Source organism: Equus asinus, chromosome 16 (assembly GCF_041296235.1).
Source record: "Equus asinus isolate D_3611 breed Donkey chromosome 16, EquAss-T2T_v2, whole genome shotgun sequence".
In the NCBI taxonomy this organism is placed as follows: Eukaryota; Metazoa; Chordata; class Mammalia; order Perissodactyla; family Equidae; genus Equus; species Equus asinus.
Window position 1 is genome coordinate 29,144,539 of NC_091805.1, and position 15,454 is coordinate 29,159,992.

General features: G+C 46.3%; 1 protein-coding gene across 11 annotated transcripts in view; it reads right to left on the minus strand.

Annotated features, from left to right (window-relative positions):
• Positions 1-15,454, minus strand: part of BCAR3 (BCAR3 adaptor protein, NSP family member) — a 189,776-nt gene that overhangs the window by 5,492 nt on the left and 168,830 nt on the right. For all 11 annotated transcript variants that reach the window (XM_044749209.2, XM_070486856.1, XM_070486852.1 and 8 more), the window contains 3 exons: positions 11,401-11,516; positions 7,074-7,245; positions 4,189-4,300 (listed from right to left, as the gene is read on the minus strand). In XM_044749209.2, the coding sequence (XP_044605144.1) occupies positions 4,189-4,300; positions 7,074-7,245; positions 11,401-11,516 (400 nt within the window). The remainder of the gene's footprint in view (positions 1-4,188; positions 4,301-7,073; positions 7,246-11,400; positions 11,517-15,454) is intronic.

Consider the following 15,454-nt stretch of genomic DNA (forward strand, 5'->3'; position numbering starts at 1 on the left):
TCATCTGGAGCCTCTATCTGGGCAACTCCAGATCGTCTGGCTCTGGTGGCCAGTGGGGCTTATGCTTGCCATTCCACAGGACTGCATATACTTTCATGCTTAAAAAGCTGCTGCCTGAAGGTCTGGCTTCCAATTAGGCTGAATCTAGGTGCTGACTGAGATTACCCGCTTTGGGACACTGACACTTCTTGGCACACCCTCAACTACTAGGAGCCATTAAAAACAAAATAGACTGTTTGGATAATCACAGAGGTTTGATGACCAAGAGCTAAGGCAGGGTTGAATGACAAGGTTCATCTCCTACACGAGGATATTCCTTCAAGGCTGGGAGAGGCAGCTGGTTTTTTCTTTTTTTTTCTGAGGAAGATTAGCCCTGAGCTAACTACTGCCAGTCCTCCTCTTTTTTGCTGAGGAAGCCTGGCCCTGAGCTAACATCCATCCCCATCTTCCTCTACTTTATACATGGGATGCCTACCACAGCATGGTGTGCCAAGCGCTGCCATATCTGCACCCGGGATCTGAACCGGCGAACCCTGGGCCACTGAGAAGGAGAACGTGCGCACTTAACCACTGCGCCACCGGGCTGGCCCTGTGGCTGTTTTATATAATGCAAGAAACCAATACAGAGAGTCAACAAAATGAAGAAACAAAGGGATATGTTCCAAACAAAAGAACAAGATAAAACCTCAGGAAAAAACCTTTATGAAACAGATAAGTAATTTACCTGATAAAGAGTTTAAAGTAATGGTCATAAAGATGCTCACTAAACTCAGGAGAAGAATGGATGAACACCATGAGAACAACAAAAAGACAAAAAATATAAGAAAGTATCAAGTAGAGGGGCCAGCCTAGCAGTGTAGTGGTTAAGTTTGCATGCTCTGCTTTGATGGCCCGAGGTTCACAGGTTTGGATCCCAAGCGCAGACCTAGTACCACTCGTCAACCCACACTGTGGTGGTGTCCCACATAAAATAGAGGAATATTGGCACAGGTGTTAGCTCAGCAACAATCTTCCTCAAGCAAAAAGAGGAAGATTGGCAACAGATGTTAGCTCAGGGCCAATCTTCCTCACAAAAAAAGAAGAAAGTACCAAGTAGAAGTCATAAAGCTGAAGAATACAACTAAACTGAAAAATACACTAGAGGGATTCAATAGCAGACTAGATGAAGCAGAAGAAAGAATCAGTGAACTCAATGACAGGGCAGTGGAACTCACCCAATCAGAGCAGTGAAAAGAAAAAAGAATGAAAAAAAGTAAAGTTAGTTTAAGGGACTTATGGAACAACATCAAGCAGACTAACATTCACATTAAAGGGGTCCCAGAAGAAGAAAAAGAGAAATGGGCAAACAACTTGTTTGACGAGATAGTGGCAAAACTTCCGTAACTTGTTGAAGTAAACAAATATAGGAAGCCCAGAAAGTTCCATATAAGATGAACCCAAAGAGACTCACATCAAGACACATTATAATTGACATGTCAAAAGTTAAAGATAAGAGAATCTTAAAAGTAGACTTTAAGAAATGTTAAAGGGACTTCTTTAAGCTGAAAAGAAAGGGCACTAATTAGTAACAAGAATACATATAAAAGTATAAATCTCACTGGTAAAGGTAAATATATAGTAAAGGTAGTGGATTAATCACTTATAAAGCTAGAATGAAGGTTAAAATAAAAAAGTAGTAAAAATAACTATGACTACTATAATTACTTAAGGGATACACAAGATAAAAAGATGTAAAATGTGATATCAAAAACATTAAATGTGCAAGGGGGGAGAATAAAATATGTAGAGCTTTAGACTGCATTCAAACCTAAATCTTCACTTTCATACTGAAAGTGAAGGGATGGAAATAGATATTCCATGCAAACGGAAGCCAAAAGAAAGATGGGGCAGCAATACTGATATCAGACAAAATAAACTTTAAAACAAAGACTGTAATAAGAGACAAAGAAGGGCATTACATAATGATAAAGGGGTCAATCCAAAAAGAGGATATAACATTTGTAAATATTTATGTGCCCAACACAGGAGCACCTAAATATATAAAGCAAACATTAACAGACCTAAAGGGAGAAATTGACAGCAATACAATAATAGTAGATGACTTTAATAACCCACTTACATCAATGGATAAATCGTCCAGACAAGAACTCAATAAGGAACATCAACCTTAAATGACACATTAGACCAGATGGACTTAACAGGTTATATACAGAACACTCCATCCAAAAGCAACAGAATACACACTTTCTCAAGTGCACATGGAACTTTCTCCAGGATAGATTATATGTTAGGCCATAAAACAGGTCTTAATAAATTTAAGAGGCTTGAGATATCAAGTATGTTCTCTGACCACAATGGTATAAAACTGGAAATCAATTACAAGAAGAAAACTGGAAAATTCACAAATATGTGGAGATTAAACAACATGCTACTGAACAACCAATAGGTCAAAGAGCAGACAAAAAACACGTTGAGACAAATGAAAATGGAACTACAACATACCAAAACTTATAGGATGCAGCAAAAGCAATTCTAAGAAGGAAGTTCATAACAATAAATGCCTACATCAATAAACAAGAAAACTCTCAAATAAACAACCTAACTTCATACCTCAAGAACTAGAAAAAGAAGAACAAACAAAGCCCAAAGTTAGTAGAAGGAAGGAAATAACAAAGATCAGAGTGGAAATAGAGACTTAAGACAATAGAAAAGATCAATGAAACTAAGGGCTGGTTCTTGGAAAAGATAAACAAAATTGACAAACCTTTAGCTAGATTCACAAAGAAAAGAGAGAGGACACAAATTAATAAAATCAGAAATGAAAGAGGAGACATTACAACTGATACCACAGAAATACAAAGGATCCTAAGAGACTATTATGAACAATCATACGCCAACAAATTGACCACCTAGAAGAAATAGATAAATTCCTAGAAACTTACAAACTACCCAGATTGAATCATGAAGAAACAGAAAATCTGAATGACTGATTACTAGTGAGGAGATTGAATCAGTAATCAAAAACCTCCCAACAAACAAAAGTCCAGGACCACATGGCTTCACTGGTGAATTCTACCAAACATTCAGAGAAGAACTAATACCAATCCTCAAACTCTTCTAAAAACTAGAAGAGGAGGGAACCCTTCCAAACTCATTTTATGAGGCCAGCATTACCCTAATACCAAAACCGGACAGGGACGCCACAACAAAATTACAGGCCAATATTCCCTAAAAACTGCAAAAATCCTCAACAAAATATTAGCAAACCAAATTCAACAATATATTAAAAGGCTGATATGCCATGATTAGGTGGGATTTATTCCAGGGATGCAAGGATGATTCAACATCCACAAATCAATCAATGTGATACACCACATTAACGAAATGAAGGATAAAAATCATATAATCATCTCAATAGATGAAAAAAAGTATTTGACAAAATTCAACATCCATTTATGATAAATGCTCTCAATGAAGCGGGTACAGAGGGAATGTATGTCAACATAATAAAGGCCATATATGACAAAGCCATAGCCAACATCATACTCAATGGCGAAAAGCTGAAAGCTTTTCCTCTACGATCAGGAACAAGATAAAGATGTGCATTCTTGCCACTTTGATTCAACCTAGTATTGGAAGTCCTAGCCAGAGCAGTTAGGAAGAAAAAGAAATAAAAGACATCCAAATTGGAAAGGAAGAAGTAAAACTGTCACTGTTTACAGATGACATGATCTTAAATATGAAAACCCTAAAGATTCCACCAAAAAACCATTAGAACTAATAGATTCAGTAAAGTTGCAGAATACCAAATCAATATACAAAAGTCTGTTGCATTTCAATACACTAATAATGAACTATCAGAAAGAGAAATTAAGGAAACAATGCCATTTACAATTTATGTTGCACATCTGAAACTATTATAATGTAATGTCATCATACCTCAATAAAACAAATAATTAAAAAAAAAAAAAAAGCACAGGAAGTTGACTGATAGCCCATGTCTTGTTTTGGTAACTGCAGACCTTCTACGAGTGATGTTGTCATCTGACAAAAGCTTGGTGACCCCCATCAACAATCCTGCAGTTAACCTGGGGCCTCATAATATCCCCTGCTAAATGCTTTGATCAAACCAGAAGAGAGACAACCTAACGTTCAGGGCAGCCCCACTCACGCTGACCCTGTGCTCACCTCTGCCTTCGTGCAGGATTTTGCTGAAAGGTTTCAGCTGTTTCTCATAGAGGATGGCAGTTTGGGTGTACTGGTGCCTCAGGGCAGTCCACGTTTTTTCTAACCTTGTGATCTGGAAGAAAGAAAGGTGTTATCGTTTTGGAAGAGGCTCTTTTTTAAACTACCTTTTTGCTTCAGTTTTGGAATAGGTGATAGATGCACATGGTAAAAAAAATTCAAAGCAGTTGAAAGGAGAGTACAGAGAAACAGCTAATCTGCCAACCCCACCCCATTCTGCATTGCTTTAATGGCTCCTCCCAGGAAGAATGCATCTCATCAATTTCTTGTTAGGTACATGTGTGTCTATACCTTTTAAAGTAAATAAATGCGTATCATACTACACATTTTTCTGTTCCTTGCGTGGAACTCATTCCATATACGTACATATAAAAAAGCATACAACAGACTTATTTTGTTAAACTTCTGCATATCGTTCCACTTCATGGATAAACCGTAGTTTAACTAGTCTCCTATAGTAAGTTTTTAAAATATTTTTTATTACAAAATTACCTCATATTTTGTAAATGTGTACATATGTGAAAATATCTGGAGGATAAATTTCCAGAAATGAAACTACTGAATGAAAGAATACATGTATTTTAAATTCTGATAGGAGTTGCCAACTGTCCATAAAGGTTATACTCATGTCAGGATCTAGGAATGTAATGTACAGCATTTTAATGTTACTCGTAAGTAATAATGTCTGAGGCACATAGAAGACTGCCCAGACCATATGAGGCCACTACTCATTCCTTTTCATTCTTTTTGGAACAACTGAGTCAAGACCAACATATGCCATTGACTCTGACTGCCCTAAGATAAATGGTCCCCCACTCAAACCCTACGACCAGCAAGCCTGAGTCTGAACTTTTCTACATGAAACAAGGAAGCGAAGAAGGGCACTCATATTCCGGGAATGAGAGCCAGTTCTGTGTCAGGTATTTGAGGAATTTCATTTAACCCTCACAATGCCCTATGAGGCGGGTATTTTGGGCTCGTTTTAGAGATTAGAAACCAGAAGGTAGGTAACGTGCTCAAAGTTGCACAGCTGGTAAATGGCAGAGCCGAGATTCATTTCCTTGGCCTCTAAGAGCTCCCCATGCATTCCAAGAGGAAGGCGAGAAGGGATCAGCACCAGCAGATTTGCTGGGAAGGAAAGGATGTGGGCTGGTTTTCCTCTGGCCACCCACCAAGCTGCCCTCTCTTCTCACAGTCGTCTTCTCTCCCTCCTCCCTGAAGCACTGCCTTTCTGAAAGAAGCCCTTGTCTCTGGCTAGACCTGTCTCCAGGATGCTCTCTCTGGATACTGGAAGCTGAGAAGAGAAAGTGGCGCATGCAGCTGTAGTATAGGGGCAGGTTTGGATGATGGCACACAGAAATGACGTGATTCTCAGGTTTTCCCTGGGTCTGCCACTTCCCACCCCAGGGCCCTGAAGACCCTGGAGGACTATGCCCCCTCATTGCTGAGGTGCCAGAAGGGAAGAGTCTGATGCGGCTGGAGGGGAGGGGCCACCTACAAAGGCATGTTTAGGTGCTTTGGGATAAGTCCTAACCTCTGAGTCTGATGTCATGGACAACAACCACGTCATGTCACAAAACATCCCCTTTACTATTCTCAGAGGAAGCTTTGGGCTGGAGGAGTATACACACAGCCTGTTGGCTCAGCCCTCAAAATTATAGGTAGTTTTAAATAAGAAGAAATAGATATGATGCAAATTGAAAACATCTGAATGAATAATTATAACCCCTATTATTAATAAAAGGTAGTATATCATGAAAATATGACTGAATTTTCTTATTTCAAATATCAACCCTACCAAATTCCAGTGCATCTAAAGAGTTTTGAGAGCTCTAGGAATATTATAACTGGAATTGACCACCCCCCCACCCCCAGATTTCCTAGTGAAGGCATTAACTTGTTCAACTTCTTATTTTTAAGATGACGTTGCCTTAATGCAAGGAAATTACGTTCCCAACATGCCCTGACTTGCAGGACACGTGACTGTAGCCGTCCTCCCCAATGGCAATGCTGGGTTTTCAGTGAGGACCCGGCAGGATTTCAGAAACAGTCTGCGGCTATGAAACAGCCAAGCTAACTGACCAGCGGTTGGTGTTACAGGTTGCAGACTGGGTTTGCAGGACTGTAATCTCCTACTCAGAGTCCTCCAGGCACCTAGGGCTTGGCGGAACAGAAAGGCAATCGAGACAACAGGACCACTTTCCTCTGTGAGGTCCTTTTGATTTCAAATACAGGTTTTCACTTCTGACGCTCATCCTAAAAACAGCCCATCAAAGCAGAGAAATTCAAAGTGCTTGATTTCAGAAACGCTCATTGGCGGGTTATATGGCAGATGGGCCAGGAAGCTGAATTTTTTAACAGGAGAGTCTGTTTTGGGTGACCTGAGGAACATAGTCTGAGATACACCACTCCAGGGATTCTCAGATATAAGCTCCCCAAACTCAGTTTCTCAGTCATTACCTCAAACTGCCCACACACCCAGTGACCCAGACAGAAGCAGTCTCTTTCCTACACAACACACTTGAGCCAGACGCAGCCTTCCTAACTGGTTCTTCAGGAATAGCGATAGTTCTTGACGACGACTCTTCTTATTGGACATCAAAGAGAAAAGTGTGGGCTGTCAGCAATTATCTGCTGTTTTTAAAAACAGCCAAAACATTGAGGACACTGCTCTTGGTCACCCCAAATCAAAGCAGCTTCCATTAAGACCTCACCTTTCAAGAATAACCAAAAGAGTGTGATTTGCTAAGCATGGGTTTGCAGACCACTTTGCAGAACGTTAAGCACACCCAGGCCTGCGGGGCGGCACAAAGCAAGTGGAAATTTACCTGCGGCATTTCCAGGGCTTTCATGACAGCTGAGAAGGAATAGAGGTCCCCCATGGAGTCTTTCAGTTCCACCGCCACCTGGATAATCCTATTGAGGGTGGATGCTCGGTCCTCCAAAGTGCCTGTGCAGCCCAGAATGTCAACTGCAATGCCGATGGCCATCGTGTTGTGTCTGAGAGGGAAGAGATCAGCGGTCAGGCCTGGGGCCAACAGGACCAGGAGGAAATGAAACCAAACTGGCCAGGAAAAGGACTGACTTTGCACCATTTGCTGCTATTGCTCTGGGATGTACTGGCAGCTCAGACAGTTTGGCTGTTGAATTCAACAGACAGACCACCAGGCTGACTGCAGCAGGGCCTGGGCGAGGCCTCAGAGGATGCACTCTGCAGGGTCAAAACCCACAGATGCCCCAGGACAGGGCCATGTTCAGCCCTGGACTCGGGGCATGAAGAGGGCCCTCCTGAACAAGGCTGCTGAGACAAGCACATAGCTCCTTGTACCTTCCACCATGAGAGGTCCAAGGAGACAACAGGTCCCCCACCACACTGGGGGGATCCCTTCCTCGGGTGAGCCCTGCACACCTTCACTGAGCCCCCAGGACTGGGGAATGGAGGGGACAGAAAAATGAGAGAATATGCTTGATCCAGGAAGACGACATGGGTGCCAGAACAAAGGAAGGAACGAGGAGCTAAGAATAGAGTGTCTGCCACTCTGGGCAAGAGGCCAGAAAGTGAATGGAGATATGGACAAAGACTGAATAGCTGACCAGCAGGAATTTCCCCCATAAGGTCAGACCTCAATAAAATTGAAATCTTGTGTCTGCCAACAATCCTCCCTTTTCTCATCCTGAACAACACGGGTCAACCTCACAGACCCAGAACAGGAAGCAGAGTGATCTTTTCTCTACATGACAATAGGACTAATATGAACGGGGTCGCAGAGCCGCCTCGTTCTTGCTAGCAGGCGGCACAGACTTCCCTCTGTAAATCAGGGCCAGGGGGCTGACTGCACTGGGCCAGAACGGCCTCAATTAAATTTCTTCCAGCCTGCGTACAAGTGCTGAGGTGAAGCCCCGATTCACAACTGTGGTTACTAAACGACAACACGCCTTTGAAACTCAGGCCATCTTGTCCTGAAAGTTCACAGCTAAGGATGTTATTCCACGGCTGTGCTTCTCTGCGCCCACGTGTGTTGGTCTCTCTCTCTCACTCTCCTTGACCAAGGGTGTCATGATTCACCCAGAGGCTAGCAGTACTAGTTTCTCCAGTGTTTAAGTAAGTCATGAGCTCTGCTGTCTCTGTGTTGGTACATATACGTATGTATGGTGCTTACTCCAGTGGGACCTTAGGCTGTAAGCTGACTGCTCCACTCAATTTCTTCATCTGTAAAATGGGAACAAGGGTTGTTGTTGTTGTGAGAAATAGAGACTGTGTGTGGGTGTAAAAATAATTAAAGTGCCCATGACTGGCAGGCACCTAGCAAAGAGTTGTTCCTGCAATTGTCTCTATGTGCACATCTCTCCCTCTCTGTTTGGTCCATTTCACCTGTTTGTCTCTATCTCTTTTCCTGACTTCTTGTCTTTCTTAATTCATGGATCCTAGCATAAAGCAGATTTTTATTATCTGTTGTATTTACCAAAGAGTTTTGTTACCCATATGCAAAGTGTTGAGATTGAGCCAAACATTTTAGATGTTTCTTTTAACTAATAGTAAACAAACTTCCCATGTTGCACTCAATCTATTTTTTGTGTGTGTGAGGAAGATTAGCCCTGAGCTAACATCTGCCGCCAATCCTCTTTTTTTTTTTGGAGGAAGATTAGCCCTCAGCTAACTACTGCCAGTCCTCCTCTTTTTGCTGAGGAAGCCTGGCTCTGAGCTAACATCCGTGCTCATCTTCCTCTAGTTTATACGTGGGACGCCTACCACAGCATGGCTGCCAAGCAGTGCCATGTCCGCACCCGGGATCCGAACCAGCGAACCCCAGGCCGCTGAGAAGCGGAACATGCGAACTTAACCGCTGTGCCACCGGGCCGGCCCCATCGCCAATCCTCTTTTTGATGAGGAAGATTAGCCCTGAGCTACCATCTCTGCCCAGGATGCCTGCCACAGCATGGCTTGATAAGCAGTGCATAGGTCTGCACCCAGGATCCGAACCGGGGAACCCCGGGCCACCAAAGCAGAGCATGCAAACTTAACCACTATGCCACTGGGCTGGCCCCTATTCTTTATTCAGTGTTTTTTCCCTATGTTTTAATGGCTCTTAATAAAAGACAGGTTCTTTACTTCTTTAAGACCTGGCATTATATCAACGGTTAATTGGGTAATTGTATCCATTCATTCAACCAACATTTGCCTAAGACCTCCCGCATATACCACTATGGGAAAACAACCCAGCATGGTAAGTCTGTAGCAGAAGCTCCAGTCTTTGGCAAGGAGGCAGTAAATGTTATACAAAGGACATCTCCACTCTGTAGGCCTGGAATGGGTGAGGTGGTAAGATAAAAATAACAGGTGGTTTTGTACTTGATTCTCAAACACAAAAAGATGATGTCATTTGACCTTTCAGGGCTGTTAGAACCGTGGCCTTTATTTGGTAAACACATTGTAATGAAGATTACTGCTCCCCAGGCTCTAGCAGGTGGATCCCACAGGTCCACCCAGACAGGAAACTAGCCAAGGAGAGAGACCCCAGGCAAGTGGCAATCAGGACAAAGAGGAAACGGAATTAGACAGAGTGGAAGTCAGAAAACAGCCTAAAGGGAAGCTCCAAGCCGGCCGACCTCAGCCTGCGCCCAGAACCCACATCCACACACCTAATGACACTGATAAAACACAGCCTGGAACTTGGGGAGTTTTCAGGCTGAAACGTATCACATGAGAAATGGGGAAGTGCGGTGACATAGCTCAGCTCATCCCTGCTGAAACAGTGACCACTGGGCCCAGACAATAGATGGTAAGTCAGTGGAACTGAGAAGCCAGCCCCCTGGCACATGGGGCGGGAAGAGGATGCCTGGAGAGAGTGTGGAATCTAGAAAAGTCTGATCAGGAAAAGCAGGAAAATTCAGAAGTTGACCTACAATTCCCTAACAAGGATGCCTGAACAAAGTCAGCACAGACCGCTTCCTAACCTCCTGCCTCCCAGACGTCTCCATTCGGCACGCTGGGTGTTTTCTGTCGGGTGCATCTGCGGCTGTGCAGCCAGAGCAGCGGTGGCACTTGAGCTGCTTCACCTGCTTTATAGCCAGAGAACCTTGAAAGCAGCAGCTGTATCAGTCCCCCAGGGACCTGAAATGCAGGGTTTACTTCCTAGGGGCTGACATCCTAGGACTGCTCTGTCCACTAGCCAATGTGGCTATTCACACTTAAACTAGTAAACAGGAAAATAAAACATTTCGTCCCTCAGTCATGATATTGCAGGTGCTCAACAGCCACGTGTGGCTAGTGGCTACCGTAATGAGACGGGAACATTTCAGCCATCACAGAAGTTGTACTGGAGAGTGTTGTAAGCTAGAACATCGTGGACAGCCAGGGGCCCCCCGCCTCTGAAGCATCACTGCCCTCTTTTCACGAAAAGCCAGTGCTCAGGCTGTCTGTTAAAACCCGCACGCGTGCAGGGCAACTGGGAAACTGGTTGGAAAAACAGAAAACTTAAGATAACAAGATGGTCTTGCCAAAACCAACTGTTTTTTTGTGTGTGTCAAAAAGGCCAACTTCTATGGTAATATGAGAATCTAGTCTAACGCTTCTTTTCTTAAAAACATGCCTCACTACTTCTGTTTTTCTAATTTCTAAACATCTGACATGCACACTTGTGGGTTTTAATGGACAGCCACAGCCCTGGCTTTGCAGGAGAAGAGGGCAGCCATGCTTTAGAAGCGGGGACCTGCGTGCTGTCATCTCCTGACCTCTGATCCTCCATCTGTTCACCCCTCAAAGAAAACATCGTCCACCCCTCAAAGACAATATCGTTCAGACTCTGTTCTTCCCAACCTTCCCCACAAACTCCTGCTCAGTTCCTGAAGCAATCTGGAGACACAGGAGCTGCAGCTCAGTGAGGGGGCAGGAGCGCTCACTTGTTCTCTTCTCCACCACCTGGAGCAGGGACAGGAACGTGTTCTTTGTCCTCTGACTTCTCTGTGCTGTCTCTTTGCGCACCTCCAGGAACTCTCTGGCTAAGGCTTCTGGGAAAAGTTGGCTGGGGCCACAGGCCCCTGAGGGAGGCGGCTCTGGGGCGGGTAGGTGCTGCGCCTCTCTGCTTGGAAACCTGCTGCTCTGACAGCCTGCGAGGAGCTGGAAGGGCCGGAAATGCAGAGGGTAGCACTGCTCACCTTTCAATGATATCCAGGCGCAGCTGGTGGCCATAAGGCAAGGTAATGAGTTCCAGCCCTGAGCTCACGCCCATGTTCTTCCTCATTTCTTCAGAGACTTCAAGTATCCTAGCGACCTGTCAAGAACACAAGTGGTAATGTCCTGGATCGGGAAGTGGGCTTGCTGCGAACACGAATTTAGCATGAGAAAAGAAATACATTGAACTGGGACCGCGTGGACGCGCTTTACTTGTTGCATTTCTTTTTGAGCAACAGCATCCGAAAACACGTTTTTATTTGATATTTTGAGAATTTTAATACACATACTGGAATATAACACCTGAGCAGAAAGCACCTAAATTGGTCTGCAGAATCTGCAGATTTGGTGTTTCTGCCCAGTCAGAGATTGTGGCTTTGAGCTTGTGTCTAACACAGGTCACATCCTGCTGCGACGTTTTGCTGCCAACGGCAGGGTCACGTGTGTGTGGAGCCGAGATCCCCTGCCGTGGAAAAGCAGAATCGCATCCTGCCCTCTGCGGCGGGCTCTGTCGTTCCTGGTCTCACTGACGGCAGGGCTGGCTGCTATTACCCTTAATTACGCCTCTCCTGGGCTCAGTAAATGCGCCGCACGAATGCAGTGCGCGTCTGGAAACTATTAGAAACATGTACAGCGATTTGAAACTCAAAGTCTCCAAACACCCCCACTTTTCCCTTGAGAGGTTTTCCTTAAAGAAAACCCTTGTTTGTTTGTTTGTCCCAGCCAGCTCTCCCCATCTCAGTTCTAGTGTATAATCACAGTTTATTAGAACCAGGTATGAGGTGACCATTTATAGTCATTGCATGTTACTTTGAACTGTTAAACCGAGTCAGTACATCTCTAAAATGGGGCTAATGCACCCCCCAGAGCACGGACGTACTAACAGCACAGCCAGCAGGTACGATGAGTCTAACCGACCCTGGACACAGGCAGGCACTGGACACTTCCTCTCCTCCATCTGCTGGGGCTGTCCTCGACTATAATTATCCCAGGCAAATGAACAGTCCAGATGTCTTTATAATAGGCCACAAAAAACATCTGGAAGTTTAGCTGATGTTATTAACCCTGACCCTTAACTTCTGTGGTTGAGCAAAGGAACCACTGTCAGCCCTGGGGAAATGAGCCTGGGGGAGTCAGCTATCCAGTGGCAGACTCCAGAACAGGATGAAGAATTCATACTGTGCTCTCTGGGTCTCAGTTTCCCCTTCTCTAACACAACTGCTAAGTTCCCCTTTCTCAAGGACTTTGCAAAGGATCAAATGAACTTAAAGCCCCAAAAAGCTATTTGAAAATACATGTTGTGAATCACTGGCCATGTGGAAGGGGGAAGAATTCTGGCCTGATCTCTGGAAAGGGATTTACACCTGGACCATGGCAAGGCACTCCAGATGCACACCCCAGCCACCTGTGGTGACACGCACTTTGCTTGCTTGTTTGGACAGCTGCCCTGTCAGAGGCTCCAAACCCAGCATGCCTGTGGCAGTGACCTCCAGATCCACGTGCACTCTGTGTAACGAGATTCAAAGGCTTGTCACTGATTCAGTTTTGTTCTGGAAGCACTAGCATCCAGAGTGACACCTGCTCCAAGAGAAAAGCCTCCAATCTGTTTTTCTTCAGTGAGGAAAGTTTTAAAAAAAATGCTCTTTTCCTGCAATGCAAACATGCAATGCCCTGGTCACTTTCCTGGGGCTTTACCAGCAAGTGCCTCCACCTGCTCGCCCCAAGGCTGAGCTCTGGGTCAAGGGGGTCCTGAGCTCGCCCTGCAGGGCCCGGATTAGGTCCCCCGGGAGATGCTCAGGGCCGTGCAGCCCACAGACGCAGACGAGGGATGAACACTTCTGGGCCCGCAGGGCAGAGCGACATCAGTGTCCCACGAGGCGTTCAAGCCTCTGCTCTTCTGACCTTAGCTATCCTAGCTCTGCAGGATCTCAGAACTCTGCCGGCTCCTTTTCCTACCGCCTCACGTGGCCCTCCTCCCAGCTGCCAAGGGAGATTCTAAACTGCAATGAGATCATCTGGCTGTGCTCGCCGTCTCTGCTGCCCTCAGCAGAGGACTCTGATGTGCACTATACACTTATGGGCCTGTCTCCCTCACTGGACTGCAAAGTGCTTTGAAGGCAGCAACCTGGCAGGAACCCAGAAGCAGAGACTTAAAAACATCGAAGGAAAGATGCCAGGCCCCCCCCAAGCCCCCATCCCCACCTCACTCCTCACAGAGTGAGTCCTCTGTAAACTAACCCCTCCTCCCACGGTTTTCGATGTCTGAGTCGCTGCACATGTGTGTTGCCTGCTGTTTGTGTTCTGTTGTGTTGTTCATCTGGCCAACTCCTATTCAGCCTTCAAAACTCATCTCAGACGTCCCCACCCTGATCCCCTTGCTCCCCCCTATTCAAGACCCTGCCTCAGAGGCCCCCAGCTGCTGTGGCTTCCCCTGCAGAGCATTCCCCGCCTGGCTGTGGTCTGAATTCCTCTATCACTGTCCATCCCTGCCTCCCACACCATGGCCTGGCCTGCCTGGCCCCCAGTCGGCACTCCATCAAGGCTGAATGCATAACACTAATGAACACTTAGCCTCACTCCGTGCCAGGCGTGGCACACAGGCTTTACGTGTGTTATCCCATGTGATCCCCACAACCACCTGGGTAGCTGGTATTGTTCTCCTTTTTCGGGGAGAGTCAAGGAGAAGCTGGATTAGACTCAGGCAGTTCATCCCCAGAGGCTAAACTCTTAACTTCTGGGCCTCACTTCCAGCTACTGGAAAGACTAGAGGTTGGGAGAAGGCTGCACACCAGGCAAGTTAGGCCGGGGTGGCGCCCATTGGCAGGGTGACAAGGGTTCTGTGAACGTCCACTCCGGCAGCCCCAGGGGAGGGCTGGACACTGCTGGGCAGGCAGCCTCGAGGGGCTCAGGACCACCCACTGTCCTGATGGCTTTTAGGGCACCAGCCCTGGGCTCTGGGCGTGAGGCAGGAACCAGCACTTGGGCCCCAGATGCTGCCTGGTGCCTGTGCCTGGCTTCCGGGTGGCCCATCTGGGTCTGGCTGCTGCTGTGTTTGGAGCGGGTAACAACAGCCCTTGTGTTATTTCCCTCTTAGAGATGCTGGTTGTACCTGCTTTGTTGGCAAAGCCCTGCAGACAGTGGTTCCAGGAAGAGAACAAGGAAATGGTGGTGGACTCAGGAGGGAGGACGGAAAACTAAACAGCCCTGCCCTTGGGGGCCGGAGTGGGCAGAGTCAGGGAGCTCCCGCTCCAGTCTCTGCCTTGCTGCCTGGGGGCTCTATCCAGCCCCTCTTCCAGGGGTGCCTGCAGGCAGACAGGGGAGCGGGGCCCCACCAGGAGAACAAAGTACAAAGGCAGAAACAGGACGAGAACGGGCAGGGTGCATGTTCCTTCAGTTGAGAACAGATGCGGGCTCTAGTTTCCTGGCTGCCAAGGTGGTGGGAAGGTTCCAGAGCCTCCTGCAAAGAGTGTTCAGGCACTTCACCTCCTCCTAGACTACCACAAGCCCTGCCTGAGGCCACGAGGAAGGAGGATTCATTTCCTCCTGGGAACTAGGCTGTTCTGTATGCCTGGACCCATGTTTTCCCAAGGAGCTGCCTCTATGGAGAAGCCAGATAGGTTCAGGCCAGGCTCCTGGCCTGTTGGCGTGGCTCTGCTCTCAGATCCAGGGCCCAGTATGAGGAACTTACTAGAAGAGAAATGCTAAATCCTCTTACTGCCCAAACGGGTTGAGCTCGCTTTAAAGTGAGGTAAGGATTTACTGTAGCAAATTATCTGACCACTTGTGAGCTCTGCCCAAGGACATGCAGCCAACCAGTGACCACACCCTTCTTCCTCCAACACAGCCCTTTCCTGGTTCTGCACTCCAGGCCGGCTGGGCAGAGGGGCCACACCCCCACAACACACACACACACACACTCACATGGATCACCTCACAGCCCTGGCGACGAGGTCCTGACTGATGCCCAGTCCTGTTTTTAGGAAGGGGTTTGTTTACCCCAGAACAGCCAGGCCCTGCTCAATGTTCCCCAAGGCTATT